At 37.3% G+C, this 22,655-nt stretch overlaps 1 protein-coding gene across 1 annotated transcript in view; it reads left to right on the top strand.

Moving 5' to 3' along the window:
- The first annotated feature begins 293 nt into the window (after positions 1–293).
- The window catches only part of LOC114754629 (DNA damage-binding protein 1a), a 30,747-nt gene continuing 8,385 nt past the window's right edge, over positions 294–22,655 (top strand). Inside the window, exons 1-15 of the mRNA XM_028943423.1 lie at positions 294–614; positions 1,278–1,326; positions 2,380–2,439; positions 2,552–2,643; positions 7,223–7,274; positions 7,442–7,504; positions 7,630–7,679; positions 13,654–13,729; positions 14,417–14,626; positions 14,782–14,888; positions 15,029–15,137; positions 16,145–16,345; positions 16,473–16,688; positions 16,940–17,050; positions 22,226–22,501. Of these exons, the coding sequence (XP_028799256.1) occupies positions 511–614; positions 1,278–1,326; positions 2,380–2,439; positions 2,552–2,643; positions 7,223–7,274; positions 7,442–7,504; positions 7,630–7,679; positions 13,654–13,729; positions 14,417–14,626; positions 14,782–14,888; positions 15,029–15,137; positions 16,145–16,345; positions 16,473–16,688; positions 16,940–17,050; positions 22,226–22,501 (1,776 nt within the window). The 5' untranslated portion in view covers positions 294–510. The remainder of the gene's footprint in view (positions 615–1,277; positions 1,327–2,379; positions 2,440–2,551; positions 2,644–7,222; positions 7,275–7,441; positions 7,505–7,629; positions 7,680–13,653; positions 13,730–14,416; positions 14,627–14,781; positions 14,889–15,028; positions 15,138–16,144; positions 16,346–16,472; positions 16,689–16,939; positions 17,051–22,225; positions 22,502–22,655) is intronic.

The following is a 22,655-nucleotide window of genomic DNA, read 5'->3' on the forward strand; positions in this document are numbered from 1 at the left end:
TTTTTTTTGATTTTCGTAGAACCATGGTTTCACCGGTTGAAACCATGGTTTCAGCTGGACCACGGTTTGGGCTTTTGGACAGGGTGTTTGGATAGCATTTTATCCAAACCATGGTTTGGGCTTCCAAACCATAGTTTGGAGGTGCTTCCAAACCATGGTTTAAGAGCGTTGCCAAGCACTTGTTAGTATACTTTGTGCTGTGCTAATTCCGGTTACGTGGCATTCTAGAAAGTAAGGGAGAAAACAAAATAAAAAATAAAAAATAAAAAAACCGGGCCGCCGGGGGCAGAGGCGCAGACAGGCGTCCTGTTCTGGGTCGAGTGTTGACCTTCTCACAGCGTGAACTCGTTCTGCACAGCCGAAAGAGAGAGTGGCTTTGTGAGCGTGTGTTCGTAAGAGACGAAGACAGAGGGAACTAAACTGGCTTCACTGCGACATACCCTTATCATTGTAGAGAACCCGTTTTCAAGAGAGTGAGAAGCGAGGATAGTGAGAAGAAGGTTTAAGAAGATGAGTATATGGAACTACGTGGTCACGGCTCACAAGCCTACAGCCGTCTTTCACTCATGCGTTGGCAATTTTACTAGTCCCCAAGACCTCAATCTCATTATTGCGTAAATCCCATTTCTACCCATTGTTCAATATGTTTGCTAGGGCTCTCAGTTTCATCTCCATTTTCGTATTTGTTATTTTTTCCCTTTTGGATTCTGTCGTCTGCACCGTTCCGTGAATTTCCAGTCTTATGCATCGTTTTGAACACCTGTTAGAGTGAAACGTAGGTTTTCCGTGCGTTCCGTATTTGCGTTTAGAATATTGAGAGCAGCTGATGCCAAGTATGCGATTTTTGTTTGTAAGATTTATTGGTGTGTGTTTTCTATGGACTTGAAGTTTAGCTTTCCCAGGTTATCTAGGGTAAATGAATATAATACATGCATGGATGTTAACATTTTAATATAATGTTGTGCTTTAATCCTTTTTTAGTTTGAGGCACGCATTGCCCCTTGCACTCCAAACTCCTCCCTGAATAGAGTGAAGATAAAAGGACAGACTGAATTTCTCGTTTCCTTATTATTGACAGTTTGCGCACGGTTCCTTTATTGCTAGAGCTCGTGATTTGTAAATTTATTGAAATAAAATAAGGCTGATGTGGTTTTAAGGTACATCTGGTGATAAGTTAACTGATTTAGAATGTTCGCAGACTTGGAATGAAAATTCTGCCGTGCAACGACAGACTTATATCTAGTTCTCACATTATTTTCTGTTTAATTTGCTCCCAGGAAATGCACCAGGATTGAAATTCATTTGCTTACTTCTCAGGGCCTACAGGTATTTTGTATATTATTTTTCCTAGTTTTATCCTCTTGCGGTTGGATGGTATTCCCAATTCAGGGGAATTTTTTTTCATGTAGTTTATCACAAAAAAATGATGTTTTGAATTTACAGTAGTCACATAACACTGGTGGTGTTAACTTTCTTCCATAGTCATGGAACATAGAAATCAAATTCTTCTTCAATAGTCGAATATGGAATACTTATATCTGCACCCATTTTTAAGATTTGGGAAAACAATATGGCACTTCTAATGTCGGGTGTTTCATATGATTCTGGTTTACTGTCACGTGTTAATATTCTTTTTTCAATATAAATAAAAATCTGAAATTTACATTCATATTTCTAGTAAAATTTGATATGTATGGAGGTGTTAATTTGTCACTAAAAGTAATTGCATTAGCACTAGTGTCACGTTCCAACGATCTGATTATAACTTCTTCTTTCATCAAAAAAAAAAAAAAGAAGAAGAAGGATGAAATGGACCAGTGTGCTAGAGCAGGAGATTAAAGAATCTCATTGTTTTCTGATCACTAAGGATGATTTGAACCTTTGACATCCATCCACACCACACCCCAACCTTACGACTTGAGCTAATCTCAGCTGGCATTAAAGCACACATGATATAATTCATGTTATAATGTTATCAGAACAGTGGATTTAAAGTACACATGATGAATTTATAAAGAACAAATGACATTGATCCTTTTAAATGACTTGATAAAGGCCATGATATACAATGACACGCACACATGTGGAGGCGTGCGTGCACGCACATAATCTTTATTTTTTCGTAGAAGAGAATTGATTTTGGCTTGTCTAATGTCTTTGTTGTCCATTCTATTAAATCATTCTCAATTGTTATTTTAAGAAAAAATGGATATAGCCACACTCCCACTGGGTCTCGTCTTTGAAAAGGTCAATACATTTACCTTTTATTTAATCCTTTTTTTTTTTTTTGAAACACTTTAATCCCTGTTTTTGGATATTTCCCATTTTCACGGATGAATATGTGATGGCATGATATAAATTTTTGTTTTATATTTGCAGCCTATGTTGGATGTTCCAATCTATGGACGAATTGCAACAGTTGAACTTTTCCGCCCTCATGTGAGAGACAATCATCTTGTCCCTTGAATTATTACTATTTTTCAGTTTTATATTTTGTAGTGTCAATTTTTTTCTTTTTTTTTAAAACTTCTTTGTTCCTTGTCTATGGCAGGGTGAAGCACAAGATTTTCTTTTTATTGCTACTGAGAGATACAAATTCTGTGTTCTCCAATGGGATCCTGAGGCATCTGAGCTCATCACTAGGTAATGGATTAGGAAATGACAATTCTCTCCTTCAGAGCGGAGTTAAAGGTTGTAAAAGTAACTTCTTCAATCTTAGCAAGTGAATGATGTAGGTTCTCGTGATAAGAATGTTTACTAACTTTTCATATATTCCAAAGTTTCACCGATTGTTACTGTCATGTGGCTGAATTAAGTATTAATTTCGGGATTGTACTGATGTATTTACTTGTATTGGAATTAACAATTAAAGATTACCATGTAGACGCATGCAATTATGGAAAGAGAGGATGATAAGATATGCTTCTTTGGTCAACTACAAAGAAAATCAGATTCAGGCATGAGTATGAAGAGAAATTCTAACTTCTTTGAATCTCTGTTATGGTGGATTTTTTAAAGTAGATGGTGCATTGAACATCAGGGAGAGGCCAAAATAATAATGATAATTTCTAATAGATTGGTACTAGCTTCGGAGAATTTCAATGTTGCAGCAAATGGAACCTTTCGTCTTGTCTGAGGGATGGGCATGGTAATTGATAGAGATAATGTTATATCAATGACAGTCCTTTACCTTATAGTTTTAGCTTTTGGGTTGAAAGGGTTCTTGACGTGTCTTAGAGCCTATATGACTAATGGGTCAAGAGCGTACTTCATGTTGTCCTTGCTCATGAATAAAATTTATTTCATCATGTTGGAAAAGTGAAAGCGGCATTTTCGTTAATATTTGCTTGTCAATTAGGAAGATTTGGTTTGTATTTGAGATATAATTGGGAAATTATTCTTACTAAAATATATAATGTTAATTTATGTAGTTGAATGATTATAAGGGTGATCTTATAAGAGTATTATGGCAATGCGTTCGTAGTTACTCCTAATTGTTTAATCTCAAAACGGTCAATGGCTATGTTGGAGAAATAATTCAACGAATATTCTTTCTCTCATCGTTATGTTCTTTTTGTTATCCTCTTTACTGCCTCTATGTATTTGGTAACATAGCATACGGTGTGATGTGTTGTGCTTTATACGTAGTGGGGAGGCTTGCTAGGGATATTAATCAAACCAATCATAAACTTCACTTCATTGTCTTAGCTTTTGGGTTGATTTGTTGTAGCCTTCGCCTAGTTTGTTTTGTTATCCCTATGGTACGAAGAAGGAAATATCTCTTTCTGAGAATGGAAGGAAGGGCGATGAATTAAAACTTAGATGGAGGATTAAAAGTTGCTATTACTTGTTTTCTTTATACTGGAATGCTGGCTTTATGTTTTATTTGGCTTCGATATTTCTAGTTAGAACCTAGAAATTTTGATTTTACCGCCTCACATAATTGTATTTAGTTTTCTACAGCTATAGGTCTAGACCCTTGAAACTTACTCATTATATAATAACAATGTAATGTAAAAGTTTTTTTTTTTTTCCTTCTTTTTTTTTTTTGACATAATGAAATGTAAAAAATAGGTAGAAGTAGTTGGGAAATAGCTTAGCCATTAGATACCTGACATGTCTAGCCATCAATATGTAATCCTATTCGAAGAATTCTATGATTTTGAACTGTTTTTATTGGAATAGGGTGATAAGAATAAATAGATAAGCCTTAAGCATATGAGAATGTTGGGCTGACATCCTGGTGATTTGGCCGAGATACTATGACTTTGAACGAGTTACAGAACCAAATAAAAATATTAATAAAACAAATAGATATTCTTAAATACTTGGCTAAAGTAGAAACTTGAATTTGAACCGAGGTAAATTAGTGTTTCTAGGCCCATGCCCCAATAGCTTTAGTCGCTAACACTCTCCCTTGAGCTGACTAGTAGATGTCTAGCATGCCCATCTTGTCTTTGAAATTGTCGAACTTGGTCTTGTTTAATGGCTTTGTGAGTAAATCAGCTACGTGAGAGGAGGAAGTTATGTGTGAGTGATCAATGACTTTGGACTCAATCTTCTCCTTTATGAAATGAATGTCAATATCAACATGCCTAGTCTTGTCATGATGGACTGGATTGTAAACCATTTGTGTTTAGCTTTGCTATTGGTGGAAATGTTTCTTGGTAATCAATTCCCTAAGTTTGAGAAAAACCTTTTGTTACCAAATGGGCCTCGAATTTATTTATGGACCTATTAGAGTTATATTTGATTGTGAAAACACCCTACAACTTTCTTTCCTTGTGGAATTTTTACCATGTGCCACGTCATATTCTTATCAAGAGCTCTTAGCGTTTCTTCTCCCCATTATTATTTGGGAACATTATGATTAAACATGAGGGCTCGGGTTACCTCTAGAATGTGTTTATTTTTGTGCTCAGCAGTCTCATTTTGTTGGGGAATGTTAACACAGCTAGTTTGATGAATTATTCCATTTTTCCTAAGGTATTGTTGTAGGGTATGGTCCTTGTATTCTCGTCCCTTGTCACTACAAAGTATTAGGATCCATGTTGTAATCATTTTTTGAAAATTGATGGATTTGGAAGGCAAGTCAAATTTTTCTTTCATAAGAAGCACCCATGTTAGGCATGTATGGTCATGAATAAAGGTAATAAACCATTTAGCATGAGAAAGAAAGTATACCTGAATGTCCCCAAATATCATTGTGAATTAGGTGAAAAGGTTTTAAAAATTTATGTGAGTTTTGTTTATAGGTTGCTTTGTTTTGTTTGGCACATTGACAAATTTCACAAGTGAACGAAAAATCATTTTTATTCATAAGGTGAGGAAACAATTTTAACATATAATGAAAGTTGGGTAGCCTAACCTATAACGCCTTAATAACGCCTCTTTATTTTGATAACTAGTAAATAAAGCTGAAGAAAACTTCACAGCATTTGAGCAGGATCCATGAGACTATTGTCTGCCTTGAAATTCCAAGCAGTAGAGTTCTTCTAGGATCTTAGTCGTGCCAATTGCCATCCTGTCTAGATATTGAAAAATACATTCAACAGAAGTACATTGAACATCACATTGCTGACTTTGGGTCATAGTTTTTACTGATAGGAGGCTACACTTTAAACTAGGGGTGTAGAGGACATTATGTAAGTAGTGCCTAGGCCTTCAACTCTCAAGGCTTTACCATCTGCTACCTTCACAAATATATTCAAAGGACATGGCCTTGTGTTTGTTGACAAATCTAGGTTGCCAGTCATATGTTGACTAGCACTAGGATCTACTATCAACAATCTTTGACAGTGTACATTAGCCTTTAAGGCTCGTATGGTTTTACCTGTGTGGGTAATATACCCTGTTGCAATAGTAGTCTCCTGAAAATCATGCTTCTCTAGATACCTTCTGCACAAATCTAACTCCTTTGCTAAATTTCCGAGTCACTTTTCCCTTTAACGGTTCGAAAGTAGCCATGGCTTTCTTGTTTTCCTCTCTTTGGAGGTCTGCCATGTAATTTCTAGCAAATCTCCCTTGCCTGGCTCTTTTTTCTTGCGGTGATCAGATCACCTATTTTGCTTGTTGTTGTCATCATACGATGCTACTTTGAAAGCTAGAGCACTAGGTTGGTTTGACTCATTGGGACTGGTTGTATCATTGCTGGTCAGCTTCATACGATGCTCCTTACAGTAAAGAAGTCTCTCATAGAGGAGGTAAAGTCTCGACCCCCTATTCTTCCTCAGACTTCTTCATATGAGGTGTCCAATCCGAGGAGAAATTTAAAAGTTTGTTTTTCTTCTTTGATTTTTGCATAAAGGCTGCATCTCCAGTGCACTTCCATGCATGTGCCTTGTACATATCAAGCTGCTACCGTTGAACAACCAGATTAGTGTAATAGAGTCACTAAATGATTATCTTTTTTGAAATCATGGAAGGAACATTCAGTCTCCGGAACTGTTGCTTTGTTATAGTAGTGAACATGTCTTTAGCAGCATGCCAGACTTCTTTTGCTGTTAGGAAGAAGCAAATATGGGTGCTGATTTTTGTCCTATACCATTGAGTTTTCAGCTTCCCAGTTGGCATATTTCTCATAATTAGTTTTGGTTTCTTCATAGCGCCAATCAAATATCTGTATTTGCCCTTCTCTATAATATAAAGTTGCACACTAGATGACTATTGGAGATAATTTTTTCCATTGAGTCGATGGATGGTGATGGACGAAGGATGAGTCTCGGCCAAGCTTTGATGAGTGTAGAACTAGTTTTTGCCATCAAACCAATAGGGTTGATTGGTGGCACTTTAGGGTTCTTTTGGCTCTCATTAGGTGGGTCCATGCCAAATCTAATCATTATGCTCTGATACCATGAAGAATTTTATGATTATGAACTGTGTTTATTCGAATGGGGTGATGAGAATAAATAGATACGACAGCCTCAATCCAATGAAGATGTTAGGCTGAGATCCTAGGGATTTGGCTGAAATACTAGGAATTTGAAAAAGATAATCAAATAAAAAAAATTTAATAAAACAGATAGATATTCCTAGTTACTAGGCTAAATTGGGAATATGAATTCAAACTAATGCAGACTAGGATTTCTTGGCCCACGGCCTAGTATCTTCAGCTGCTGACAATATTCAGTTCAAACTTTCAAGAAAATGGTAATATTAATTTTAGGACTTTGATAGCATATCTTGTTTCTTATCCGCTAACTTAATTTGTTGTCGTCATCAGAGCAATGGGTGATGTTTCAGATCGTATAGGGCGTCCTTCTGATAATGGACAGGTGTGTATATACACTTCTATCTACTTATTTCGGCTGGGGGTTATTTATTGTTTGCATGCAGTACTATCATCTGTGTCTGAAAGATGCTTAAACAGTTTTATTGAAGTCTGAATGGTGAAAAGTTTTGCAAATTGAAATTTACTTTAGATCTGGTTCTCTTCCTGCAGATTGGCATTATTGATCCTGATTGCAGACTGATCGGACTTCACTTGTATGATGGATTGTTTAAAGTATGCCATCTAAACGCTGCCCATTACATAGAAGTATTAGTATACTAATGTGATCCATGAGTGTTTGCACTCACTGTCATTTTTACTGAAGTATTGCAATCATTCATTGTTTATTGTTCTACCAGGTTATCCCTTTTGACAGTAGAGGACAGCTCAAGGAAGCGTTCAATATTCGGTAAAAAATGTTTTTGGATGTCAAGATTTGACTATGGCCTTTAATACAAGACTCTAGGCGTAGTCATGGGTCAAAATTCTCCTTGACTGAAATCACTTCCTAAATTTCTTTTTTCATTTCATTCTGTTATGCGGATCAAAGGGCCTCTAAATTTCTTTATAGCCTTTTGTTTCCTCCCCAGTTCCTTAACTTGGATCAGTTCTTTTCTGACACACTTGTCACTGGTATATATAGCCCTCACTTAAAAGGTTTTGACATTGACACTGAAACTGCAGCAATACAAAAGCTTGATTGCTCTTCATAGTTTCAAGTATTTCCCCATTCATAGCTTCAAGTATTTCATCTCATTTGATAGGTGGCCGTGTTCGAATTATGTTCTCACTGTGATAAGGAGTCATATTTTAATGTGGAATCAGGGATTTTATTCCACATGTATTGGAGCATGTGTAATTTTATGATAAATGTATATTGCACTTTATTCAGAATAAGCAGTGGTATATATAGATACATAGGAGCAGTGTAGAGAGAAGGAGATGCGGCTTTCTAGGGATAAGCCGAGATGGTAGGATACATTCAGATTCAAATAAGCAATCAGAATAAAATCTAACAGATTTAGTGCTAGACCTAACGGCAGCCCTTAATAACCTAGGTTAACTAGAGAGAATATTAGATTAGGGTTTAATAGGCCCAAGGCCCATTAACTAACACTCCCCCTCAAGCTGGCAAGTAGAAGTCTAACATGCCCAGCTTGCTTCTAACGAATTCAAACTTGAGCCGGTCTAGTGGCTTGGTGGGAACATCTGCCACTTGATTATTAGAGTTTATGTGGGAGAGATCAATGTTCTTTTGATACTATTTTCTCTTTGATGAAGTGCCTGTCTATATCAACGTGCTTTGTTCTATTATGATGTACTGGATTCTAAACCATCTGCAGTGCTGACTTACTATCACACCACATTTTTATTGAAGGAATCTCTCTTACACCTAGTTCTTTGAGAACTCTAGTTATCCATAGGCCTTCGCACACTCCATTTGCAAGTGCTCTTAGCTCTGCCTCTGCACTACTTCTGGACACAACAGTTTGCTTTTCACTCCTCCAAGTTACCAAGTTACCCCATACAAAGGTGAAATATCCTCAAGTTGATCTTCTATCTACCTTAGTTCTAGCATGGCCAGTATTAGTGTAAATAGTCATATCTCTGGATTCCCCTTTTTGAAAGAAAAGTTCCCTACTAGGAGTCATCTCCAAATATCTTAAGATTGTATAGATTGCCTCCATGTGATGTTCCTGTGGTCCATTTGAGAATTGGTTGACTACACCTACTGCATAACTTATGTCAGGTCTCATGTGGGAGAGGTAGATAAGTTTCCCAACTAGCCGTTTATGTCTTTCTGCATCTACTGAAACCCCATCCTTTCTGTATTCTGGATCAACCGAAGAATCCATGGGTATAGGTGAAGGTTTAGCTCCCAGTATGCCCGTCTCTTTGAGTAAATCAAGTGTATACTTTCTTTGAGGGACTGATATACCCTTTTTTGATCTTGCAACCTCCATACCTAGGAAGTATCTTAACCGTCCTAGATCTTTTATTTCAAACGCCATTGCCAACGACCTTTTGAGTTGTTCAATCCCTTCTATATCATCATCATTTCCTATGACTACTATGTCATCAACATAGACAATAAGAATGGAAACTTTTGTACCTGAGTGTCTTACAAAGAGTGTATCATCTGCTTGACATTGTATGTACCCTAAGTTTTTTACAACCTTAGCAAACCTCTCAAACCAGGCTCTTGGTGATTGTTTCAAGCCATAGAGTGATTTGTATAGTTTGCATGCAACTCCAGGTTTATTAAACTCCGTAAGCCCCTCAGGAATATTCATGTAGACTTCTTCAAGATTGCCATTTAAAAAGGCATTCTTCACATTGAGCTAATAAAGTGGCCAGTCTTGATTGGTGGCTAAAGACAATATTATTCTTATGGTATTTAATTTTGCAACCAGTGCAAAAGTTTCTTAGTAATCAATTCCCTGTGTCTGCGAGTATCCTTTTGCTATCAATCTAGCTTTAAATCTGTTCACCGTCCCATCTGGGTTATATTTGATTGTGAAAACCCATTTGCACCCTACTGCTTTCTTTCCTTCTGGAAGTATTGTAATCTTCCAGCTTTTATTCTTGGTCAAGGCCCTCAATTCTTCATCAATAGCTTCTTTCTATCTGGGATCCTTAATGGCTTCCACAAACGTTGAAGGAATCTATTCTTCTTTAATCTTAGTTACAAAACTCCTCATACATGGAGACAAATGGTCATAGGAAACAAAATTGCTTATAGGGTGGAAAGCGCACTGTCTTACCCCTTTTCTAAGAGCAATTGGCCAGCCAAGATCATCAAGATCATCAAAATTGCTTATTGGGTTGATTGTTGGCTTTGCTTTGAGCTAGATTGATCACTACTATTTGGAATTGATTCTAGATTTGTTTCCCTTTCAGATACGCTTGCTGCCTCCTCTGTTTTGCTTTCTTGTAGTTCCTGTATTGTGTTACCAGGCGGTATGCTTGGGTAAGGCATATTAAGAGTGGTTTCTGGAGTGGTAATGGTTGGTACAGGGACGGTTTTATGCATTGGAGGGGTTAATTCGGAGTCTTGGTCTGTCAAAACAGGTCTGCTAGGCTCCACAGAGGTAGGAACAGCTTGGTCTGGGACAGTTTCAGAAGTTGCAGGGGCTGTGGCTGATATTGGCTCAATAGTTTCAGGTAGATGAGTTTCTAGGAACTCCCATTCTCTCGAATACTCCCCTTGAATGGGAGGATCGGGGTAGTACCCTTGTGTTTCTATGAATTTCACATCCATGGTGATAAAATATTTCTTATGATTAGGAGAATAATGTTTGTACCCTTTTTGAGAGGAGTAGCAGCCTAGAAAAATACACTTGAGAGCTCTAGGGTCCAATTTGCCACCGTGGGTTTGGTGAACATAGGCGACACATCCAAAAACCTTTAAGGGAAGACTATGAGCAATTGGGTTGGTGGGATAGGTTTGGGTGAGGAGATCTAAGGGGCTTTGGAAGTAAAGGGTTTTGGAGGGCATTCTATTAATAAGATAGGCAGTGAGGATTGCTTCCCCCCAGTATAGTTTAGGGACATTATGGGTAAATATTAGAGCACGAGTTACTTCAAGGAGGTGTCTATTTTTGCGTTCAGCTGTCCTATTTTGTTGTGGAGTGTTGACACAATTGGTTTGGTGTAGAATCCCATGGTCACATAGGTATTTTTGAAAAACTGAGTTGGTGTATTCCCTCCCATTATCACTTCGAATAGTAAGTATTAAGGATTGAAACTGAGTTATAATCATTTTATTAAAGGTGATAAAGGTAGATAATACATCAGATTTGTTTTCCAGGAGGTAAACCCGAGTTAAACGAGTGTGGTGATCGATAAATATTACAAACTGCTTGGCTTTAGTGAGTAAAGGTAATCGAGATGGTCCCCATATATTAGTGTGGATGATATTGAAAGGTTTGGAAAATTGGTGGGGATCTGGATTATAGGAGGATTTTGTGTGTTTTGCAATTTGGTAGATATCACATGTAAAAACAGTCACTTTTATTCATAAGACTGGGAAATAATTTTGACATGTAATGATGGCTGGGGTGGCCTAACCTATAGTGCCAAAGTAACACATTTTTATTTGTAGAACTAGTAGATAAAGAAGATGAAAAATGAGCAGCTTTCATGTGTGACCCTTCTGGTTTTGTTTGACCCTTCACTTCCAAACAATAGAGACCATCTAGAATCTTAGCTACGCGGATCATCTTCTGTTGCTTCAGGTTCTGAAATACACAGTCAACAAATGAAAAATTGACATTACAGTTCTGATGATGAGTCACTGTTATGACAGACAAAAGACTGCATTTTAAACCCGGAGCAAAGAGGACATTGTGAAGTATTATATTATGAGATATATATGCAGTACCGATTCCTTCAACCTTCAAAGATTTACCATCTACCCCCTTTATATATACATTCAGTGGGCATGGTTTTATATCATTTAACAATTCTTCATTGCCCGTCATATGATCTATAATGCCAGAATCCACAATCCACATTTTTTGGTGATGAACATTTGTTCGTAAAGCAAGTACAGCATTACCTGTATAGGCAGCAATGGTTGACCCTTGAGAATCATGTTTTTCAAGTATTTTCCTTAGTAGTTCAAGTTCTTCTTCGTTCAATTCTATTCTGTTTTTACCTTCTGTGGTTCTAGTATAGCCACGGTTGTCATGTTTGTCTCTCTTTTGTGGTTTGCCATGAATCTTTCAGCAATTATCTCGGGTGTGTCCTTTCTTTTTATAGTGATCACACCATTTGTGCTGTTTGTTTCTATTTTCTCTGTTGCTGTCCCCCCTAGACAGAAATCCACTAGGTTGCTGGATTTCACCCGTGATTGCAGAATCATCAGAGGTCAATTTCTTTCTGCATTCTTCGTTCCTTACTGTGAAGAATACTTCACGCAATGATGGCAAGGGATCCATATTCATGATTCTCCCCCTTACATCTTCAAAAGGGGCATCTAAGCCAAGGAGAAATTTAAAAATATGCTTTTCTTCTTTTATTTTTGCATACCTAGCAGTATCTTCTGGACACGGCCATTCATGTGATTCTTACATGTCTAATTGCTGCCATTGAATGAATAAGTCAGTATAATATTTGGTGACAGACAAGTTACCTTTTTTGAAGTCATGAAGGAACCGTTCAATTTCTAGGACTGCAGCCTTGTTTTTGAGAGAGGGAAACATGTCTCTCGCCGCATCCCACACCTCCTTGGCAGATTGGAAGAAAGTGAATTTTGCACTAATCTCTGTAGTCATGCAGTTGACCAGCTAGGCTTGCACCATTGAGTTCTCAGCTTCCCAAGTAGCATACTTATCATCACTGGCAGCTGGTTTCTTTTCTGCTTCAGTCAAATAACCATACTTTCCTTTTCCCATCACATATAATCGAACACTTGAGGACCATTGGAAATAATTCTTTCCATTCAAGCGGTGGATGGTGATCGATATTGAGCTTGATTCAGAACTCCCTTACGCATTGGTCGACGCAGTTGCTGCGAGTCCCGTCGCGTTGAAGTTTGGCATCATCTGGTTGCTAGGGCTGTCTTCAGAGAAGCCCACACCGAAACAGATCATGGTAGATCTGATACCATGTGTGATTTTATGATAAATGTATATTGCACTTTATTCAGAATAAGCAGCAGTATGTATAGTTACATAGGAGCAGTGTAGAGAGAAGGAGACTGAGGCTTTTTAGGGATAAGCCGAGATTGTAGGATACAATCAAATTCAAATAAGCAGTCAGAATAAATTCTAACAGATTTAATGCTAGACCTAACAGCGGCCCTTGATGACCTAGGTTAACTAGAGAGAATATTAGATTAGGGTTTAATAGGCCTTGACTAACATAGCATTTATTCCTCTGTCTAACTGACTAGTCAACTTGAGATATATTCATCCGGCATGTGTATTTTTTATTTTCAATGGATCATTTTTTTGGGAGTTATTTTGTGCAAGTTGTAAAATGATTATATTTCAAAATTTTCCTTTTCTTGTGACCATGTATCAAGGAGACCTTATTCTCTACTTGGCTCCTCTATGTCTATAAATGTCCTTTGTATGTACATTATTTAGAATGATAGTAGACGTGCTTTATATATGGCTCCAATTTTGGGGACTCTTCCATAGCCTTAGCTCTTGCAATTCTCTCTGATGACCCCATATAAAATGTCATGTGATCTGAGATAGTCATAGAAATGTTGGCTAGAATTTCTTATGATTCTTCAAAATGTTAGTTGAATTAGGTTTTACATTGAATAGAGTTAGATGGGAAAATTGTGCAAAAAAAAAAAACTCGAAGCTTAATTATATGGTCCCCCCCCCTTCTTTAATGTCTATTCTGTTTGGTTTGTTTATTTTCAGCCTTGAGGAGCTCCAAGTTTTGGATATCAAATTTCTTTATGGCTGTCCAAAACCTACTATCGTGGTTCTTTATCAGGTTTTGACTCGACTATTTTGAGCATATAATTCCGTTATAATCTTGTTCAACTGTTTTTGTTCGTTATTTTACTTAATCTTGGTTTTTGTTGGGGAAATCAAAAGTCTAGCTATTGTGTTCAAAGTGCTTCACAATTTTGCTGCGATGGGGACTTCTACTTCCCTTCCTGTGCAGATCTATCTTTTTTTATAATGAAGTTGTGTCCATTGCTTGTATCTTACTATGAATTTGCCCCATTCACGATATAGTTATGCCATAAAGTTCAAATACATTTGTGCGTGGAAAAAGTTTGTTTTTGTTTCATATGTAATCTGTCCTCCAATAGTGCAAGACAACGGCCTTCATTACATGGATCTTTGGACTGTTAAAATCATTGTTGGCACTCGGTGGTTTTTATATTTGTGCTGTTGTATACATACATATACATATGTACACCCACGCACATTATCTGGGATGTGGTGATGTGTATTCAAGTTTGTATGGTTGGATATACGTACACCCACACATTATCTGGGATGTAATGTTGTGTATTCAAGTTTGTATGGTTGGATGTATATATTTGTATTATTTTTTAATATATCCTATATTTAAGCTTACATACTTTTTGTGTCAATCTGCTGTAATTTGTGTGTTTTCCAGTAGCATGTAATTTTTTATGGCTTTGATATAATGTCTTCAAAATTACAGGATAACAAAGATGCACGTCATGTGAAAACATATGAGGTGGCACTGAAGGATAAAGATTTTGTCGAGGGTCCGTGGTCCCAAAACAACCTTGATAATGGGGCTGAAATATTGATACCAGTCCCTCCACCTCTTTGTGGCGTTCTTATTGTTGGAGAAGAAACCATAGTATACTGTAGCGCAAATGCTTTCAAAGCTATCCCAATCAAACAAGTATGCTGTTGAATTTGTTATCACTTGACATGACGTACATTATAGTCAAATACCATAACATCTTTGGCAGTGGATTTCTTAAGCATCGGAAATTATTTCTTAATGATGCATTTTTTTGGACTTTTGTTGATCACTTTACATGATGTACATTACAGTCAAATACCAGAGCCTATGGGAGAATTGATCCTGATGGTTCTCGATACTTACTTGGGGATATTACTGGCGTGCTCAGTCTACTTGTAATCACACATGAGAGAGAGAAGTATGTGATGGTTCATTCTCCTTTTCTATTTTGGGCTATCAAATTTGTCATTCTGACATTACCTACAGAGTTAATTACGGTAATGATTGGTTAATATCATCACTTCTTAATCTTATGTTTTCTCATGGACACTTGTGTAGGGTTACCGGTCTCAAAATTGAGACACTGGGTGAAACATCCATTCCCTCTACTATATCATATCTTGATAATGCATTTGTATATGTTGGGTCAAGTGTTGGAGATTCGCAGGTATGTGAATCCTAAAGATTAACTTTGAATGTTGTGACTTCATATATTGATATATACAGAATCTGAGTTCGCTAAGAATTAACTTATATGCATATTTGTGCACTTAAGATCCATAGCTCCAGCCTTTTTGTCATCAGAAAATTCATATAAAGTCAAGCGCTTGCTCACCAATAAGCAGCTGATCTAGAAATTCATTTGGTTGTAACCTTCAAAGAAGGATTGTCTAACATCACATTACTTTCTCACATCCATGTGGCCTTCGTTTCTGGAGTGGCTGCCATGTGAATTTTCTTGACTCTTGATTTTGTTCTTTTTGCTAACTTTGTTTTTAATATTGTTCTAATCATTATTGAATCATTTCAATATGCCCCTCACTTAATCGATGGCCAAGAATCCGTTACCAAATTGATATAGGGCAATGATAGGAAACAACGTGCCTTTGTTAAAACCATAGCGTAAAATGAGACCAAGTCAAAACTATTGCATCCCATGCTACAAAGCACATATCGGAATGATTTCAAAATGAGAAGAAAACCTCGATTCTGATTTGTGAGAAGAACTATTATATGCTCATATAGAAGCTCCTCAAATTGATCGCATGCAAATGACGTTTTGAGCCAAAAAGTCGTCTAATGAATATTATCAAAAATGGGACATGGGTTAGGTAGAAGAATATAAATCCCCACCTTATGGATGGAAGAAATAATCCACCATCTTTGACAAAGGTTGTAAGGGATCTTAGGTTCATGCCAGGCAAGATGAAAGTTATCCTTGTGAAATTGAGTGTGAATTATCGTTAAAAGTTGAACATGTTGATTTCTATATATGGATTAGACGTGGAAAACTGGGCTTTACCAAGTACATTTTGCTATATAGGATTGCTTTATTCAATCTCTCTCTTGGACTGGTTCACACTGCTTTAATAATTGAGTGCTAGAGCAAGTCCATGTTTTCTTTCTTTCACATTGGAAACATGGTGTGCTAACGTTGTTACCTGTTGAATACAGCTGATAAAGCTAAATCTACAGCCAGATGCAAGAGGTTCATATGTGGAAGTTTCGGAAAGGTATGTGAATTTAGGGCCAATTGTTGATCTCTGTGTGGTAGACTTGGAAAGGCAAGGCCAAGGGCAGGTTGTAACCTGCTCTGGAGCTTTCAAGGATGGTTCTCTTCGTATTGTTCGGAATGGAATAGGGATAAATGAACAGGTGAGTTCTAGTTTGACTTTCTTTTCCCCTTTTCTAAAAGAGCTAAAAGAAAAAAGGATTTTTTACTAAATGAAATAAAAAGGTCTCATATAATAATACTAATATCTTATTCATTTGTGTGATGCAGGCATCTGTAGAACTTCAAGGTATCAAGGGAATGTGGTCATTAAGATCTTCAACTGATGATCCTTTTGATACCTTCCTGGTTGTAAGTTTTATCAGTGAGACAAGAATTCTAGCTATGAATCTTGAAGATGAGCTTGAAGAAACAGAAATAGAAGGCTTCTGTTCTCAAGTACAAACGTTATTTTGTCATGATGCTATTCACAATCAACTTGTTCAGGTATGTCCTTTTTTATTTTTATTGCTAGTTGTTTTTTAGTCCTTTTGTGCCTGATTGAGTTTTAATAATTTTGAAATGAATATGGAGGGTGAGAACATTAATCATGAAAGAGAATGGAAATTTAATCAGATATTGATATCAATGTTTTAAAATAGTACGGAGAAATGGTCCAATTTGATTGACAGATCTCAACCTTATCTTACTGCGTTCTCCTTCTCTAATAATAGAGATCTCCTGTTTTGGCCGAACAGGTTACCTCAAGCACTGTGAGGCTTGTCAGTTCCTCAACTAGAGAGCTTCGGCATGAATGGCATGCTCCATCAGGCTATTCAGTCAATGTGGCCACTGCAAATGCCACCCAGGTATGATTCTGCTGGTTTACGAACCCCCATTGCTTTTAATTGTCAGTGACATTTTGTATGATATTCTGTTATTCTAGGCCCTAGTTAATGTTGCATTGTTAATATGGGGCAGAATGTCCCTGCTTCCAGCTTCCTTTGACCCATCTTTCATTTCAGAAGGTTTGGATATGGTTGAACTGTTAGGATTTTTAAGCTTCCCATCCATGAGCACTTCGTTATCCTTATTTTTCATGATATGGGTAGTCCCTTTTTCTACTATTCTATTTGAAACTAACGCTATGAGGAGCAGTGGTTGTGCGTTTTATAAAGCTGTAGAATTGTGGGTTCATGATAGTTGGATGTATGCTTTCTTGTGCCAATCACAAATGATCAAGTAAATTTGCGAGGACGGAATTCTTGTCTCATAGATTCTCAAATCTTTATGTTATAGGAGAATAATATGGACAAGAGAGATAGGGAAAGGGGAGAGAGAGGGAAAACAAGAGAGAGAGACAAATAGAGATAGGGGGCATTTAGTAAGTTATAATTGGGCTTGTGAATAGTAACAAGTGATCGAAGAGAATTTCCCTTTTTTCTTGTCTCCCCCGTCTCCTTGTTTTCCCCTCTTCTCTATTCATAGGCCTAAGGACTTGTTAACAAACTCTAAACTTGGGCCTCCTTTTTATTAAAGGCATGGAGGGATAGATTTCAAGCAACATTTGCAATGGGATTTTAAATTTGAGGGTTTTTGAAGGCATCCTATTAATGAGAAAAGCAGCAGTAAGGGCAGCATCTCCCTAAAAATGATTTGGAACATGTCTAGTGAACATGATGGTTCTGGTAACTTCTAAGAGGTGTCTACTTTTTCTTGTAGTGACCCGATTTTGTTGGGGTGTGTGCTCACAGGAACTTTGATGAATAATGCCATAAGAATCAAGATATCTACTGAGGGATTGGCTTGGGTACTCTTTTGCATTATCTCTTCTAAAAATTTGAATTTCAGCCTTGAACTGATTTTGAACCAATTTATGAGGGGTTTTAAAAATGTCAGAGACTTGGGATTTTTCTTTCAAAAGGCAAACTCAAGTAGTTCTTGTGTAGTCATCAATGAAAGTAACAAACCAATAATGGTGATGGTTGACAGTGTGAGTGCTAGGACGTCCCCAAATATCACTGTGAATAATGGAAAAGGGTTTGGAAGGTTTATAATGTCGTGAGGGATAGGTGTTATTAGTGTGCTTAGAGAATTGGCAATACTCACATGGTGAAATATCAGCTTTATTAAATAAACTTGGATACAAGAACTTTATATATGAAAGAATAGGATGTCCAAGTCTATAATCTAGCAATTCAATATTATTATTCTTAGACACAGCAGCATTAAACTTCTTCTCATGATCCATGACTAGGAAGTATAATCCGCCAAGTTCCTTAGCTTGTCCAATTATCTCATCAGACCTCATGTCTTGTAAAATACGGCAATCAGCATCAAAAATAGCAATGCAGTGAAGTATTTTTGTAATCTTGCTGATAGCTATTAGATTACAATCACGACCCGGTAGAAATAGAACATCACTAAGTTTGATCTTCTCTGTAAGATCAACTGTACTACATACTTGAATTTTGGTTCTATCTCCATTTGCTACTTTAATCCCTTGATTTCCTAAATATTTTTGTAGAGTAGAGAAAACAGTATAATCTCCACTGGTAATCAGTGGCACCTATATCCACTATCCCAGTGTCATTAGGGAGGTTTGTAGCTATAAAACAAGTATGTATAATACCTGATCATGCGAGGTCACTAGCCTTTATATTCTTATCTGGTTGTTGGCTGAGAACTTTCTTAAGCAAATCTAGTTCAGTGGAAGATAGCAAGCAACCTTTAGAATTGTCTTCTTTAGGTGCACTGGTTGCAGTATTGCCTCTACCTTCAGCTCTCTGCCTTGACTTTAGATTTGGAGGCTTTTGACACCACTAACTTCCAGTAAGTGTCACGTGTGAGGCCACTCCTTTGACAATGGTCACACCACCCTTTTCCTTGTTTCTTGTCTGGTTTTTGTCCCACACCTCCCTTGGTCATCAAGACTGATGAATCTGCAACAGCAACCGGGGCGCTTTGAGTGAGTTGTTGTTGACTTTCCTCACATTTTACAAGGTGGACTTTTTCTGCAACAGAGGGCAGTGGATGTGTGGCCAAGATTTTGGCTCGAACAGCTTCATATGCATGATTGAGGCCTAGCAAAAATTCATAGACATGTTGGTGTTCTATGAGTTTCCTACAACAGGCCAAATTAGCATTGCAGTGCCACTATTAAGGGTCATATAAGTCCAATTGCTGCTAGATGATCACAGCAATTGTATAATAGAGTGACAGAATTACTTCCCTGAGTCGTCTCTTAGAGAATCTTCTGAATGTGAAAAAGTTCAGATGTATTCTCCCTGCCCAAACGAACTGTTAACTAATCTTGGACGTCATGGAGTTGATTGACCAGCCCATGACTTGATTGCTCTCAGCAACTTAAGTCTGGAATTTTTTTTCTGAGGACTCGGGCTTCACAGCAGCATCCATCAGGTAGTGTTCTCATCCCTTTCCTCTAAGGAACATTACCATAGTGTGAGACGACTGCAAGTAGTTGTGTCCGTTTAGCCCGTGGTTGGCTATGGGGAAGGGATTCTCCAGGGTCTGTGAAACAGAATTATTTGAGGGGTTTGGCATTTTTGGCACTCCATCATTAGAACCTGAGTCAGTTTTTTGTTCTGACTCAACATGGGATGCTCCCACCAAACCAAAGGAAATCATCCCCGTTCGCTTTATTCTTGCTCTGATACCATGAACAGAGAGAGACTAGAAACTTATGTGTATTCTTCATGGGTAAGGCCCATTACATAAATAGTATATGTGGGATGCCAACAGCTATAACATCCCATTATTCTAGCCTAGGATTAAGGAGATTTTATCATAATTACAAGATAAAATAAATCTGCTATAAGAGGATATGGAATAATATTAAAGGCAGAATAAAATCCCTGAAAATTAGGAGACTGTCATGCTAAACGTGTTGACCTAAAAGTTTAGATGACATTTTCCCTTGGCTGTGATTAACAAGGAAGGAACTCTTGAATTTTGAAGCTGAAGAGATCCATGTATGGGTTGAAACAATCTCTTTGGATATGGCTTGAAGATTTGCTCAAGTCCTTAGGCTGGAAGCAATGACAGTTACACCATGCTATGTTCTTAAGACACATGGGAAGTGAAAAAAACCCATATGGATTGTTTGTGTTATGATATAGTTCTTACAGGATATTATGAAGATGAGATGGAGTGACTTAAAAAGCCATTAGCAAGAGAGTTTGTAATGAGCTAGGATAGATGGAGTACTTCCAAGTAGTTGAGAAACTTTTATCTCAGAGAAAACATATGCCTGATCTTATAGAACTAGGGGGAAAGGCAAAGAAGTTAAAAAAGGGAAGATGCTGGAAAGGTGAAAGATGATGGTAAACTTGTTGACAAGGGGAGATATTAAAGGCTGGTGGGAAGGTTGACATATCTTTCTCATGCTAGACCTAGCACAGCTTTTGTTGTGACTACTGAAAGTCACGATATGCATCCTCCAAAAGAGAAACACTTAGAAAGAAGTTTATAAGATTCTGAAGCATCTAAAGAGCTCTCCAGGAAGAGGCCTTATGATTAAAAGGGAACTCAAGCCAATATTGAAGTATATATTGATGCTGATTGGGCTGGATTTGTAGATGATAGAAGATCAACCTCTGGATATTGCACCTTTGTGAGGTAATCTTGTCACTTAGAGGAGTAAGAAGCAAAGTGTAGTTGGAAGGAGTGGTGCAGAGGTAGAATTAGAGCAGTTGTGTGGGGAAATTTTGAAGAACTATAACCGCAAAGGAGATTGTTTCAAGAGCTACAAGTTGAGATGGAGTCACCTATAAAACGGTATATTGATATGAAAGCTGCTATAAATATATCCCACAATCTAGTTCAACAGGACAAAACTTAACAGATTGATATGGGTTGCCATTTCACTAAAGAGAAGATAGAAGAAGGGATCATGCGTCTTATCTATTGCCAACAAAAGAGTAAACGGATGATATATTCTCTAGTGGGGTTAGAGGACTTAGTTTTGAAGATTTTATAGGCATAATAGACATGATTAACATATATGATGCGACTTGAGAGGGAAGGGTGGAAATATCTTTGATTTCTGACCCTGTATTGTAAATTTCTCTTGGATAGGATTAGGGACTAAGCACCGATTGTATAGCATTTATTAGTCTTTATTTTTCTGTTTACCATCTCTTGTATATTGCTCTTCAAATAATTGGAAACAATCATTTTTCCATGGCCAAGTTTTTGGTTGGTTGGTTCCTGTGATGCCTCTTCAGCTGACTTGGAGCCATCATTCTCTGAGCCACTGCAATAGGCATGAACATGCCAAAATTAACTGGTTTCCAAGTCATAGATTGTGGTGCCTTGAGTTCATGATGGAACTCAGGGCTTTTCATTTATCTTCAAGATGGGGAAAAGATTACAACAAATAGAGGATTTGGTAGTGTTTATGCGGCCACCAAACTAGTTAAAAATAAATGCAAATAAAAAAGATATGGCTATTTCAATTTATTGAGTCCCACATAATCTAGGATATAAAGGGAAAAGGATTAAAACTAATGAAAAGAAGATAAAGGACCCAATATTTTGGGCTGAGGTCTCGTAAATCTAATTAATTTCTAGTTAACAACCTCTAAGAAGGAAATAATAATTTCCATAATTACTGATTTTTCTAAAAAGAAAAAAGAGAAAATAAGCATTATAGTTGGTGATTCAACAGGAGTTAATTTCGAGGTTTCACAATTCAAGCTTTGTTAAATCATTTCCAGCATGGATCAATGAATATCAAACTGGGTTTTTGGATACAGACTTGGTCAAGATGTGAGTGATTTGATGATGAGTTGATATGCGAGTTGATACAAAGGCGAGCTCAATGGCACCTTAATGATGAATTGGCAATCAGTTTTGATTTATTTCGTTCTATTATGATGAACTGGATGTGTCTATGTATCGTTGTATTTATGTGTTTCATTTCCTGCATCTATCCTTTCATTGTTGGATATGGCTATGGTGATGTCCACATTATAAGCCTGTTGTACTGCTGGTAATTACTAAACAGTTTTACCTGCATGCAGGTTTTGTTGGCCACAGGAGGTGGGCATTTAGTATATCTGGAAATTGGAGATGGCATATTGACCGAAGTAAAGCATGCCCAGCTGGATAATGAGATATCATGCCTTGACATAAATCCCATTGGGGAGAACCCCAATTACAGTCATCTAGCAGTGGTTGGAATGTGGACTGACATAAGTGTCAGAATCTTTTCTCTCCCTGACCTCAACCTCATCACACAGGAGCATTTAGGAGGAGAGATAATACCCCGATCCGTACTTCTTTGCACCTTTGAAGGGGTAGGCTTTCCTTCAGCTTGCTTCTATGCTGATTTTTTCCTGCTTCTGTTTTAGTTATTCACGTTTTTAGATTTTTGGCGCTGTTTTGCTTCTTTTATTCACCTCTTGAGATATTTAACTACATTTTTCCAGCTTTGAAGGGTTGGTTTCCCCT

Source organism: Neltuma alba, unplaced genomic scaffold (genome assembly GCF_004799145.2).
Source record: "Neltuma alba isolate B1F8T4 unplaced genomic scaffold, ASM479914v2 tig00010174_pilon, whole genome shotgun sequence".
NCBI classification, from domain to species: domain Eukaryota; kingdom Viridiplantae; phylum Streptophyta; class Magnoliopsida; order Fabales; family Fabaceae; genus Neltuma; species Neltuma alba.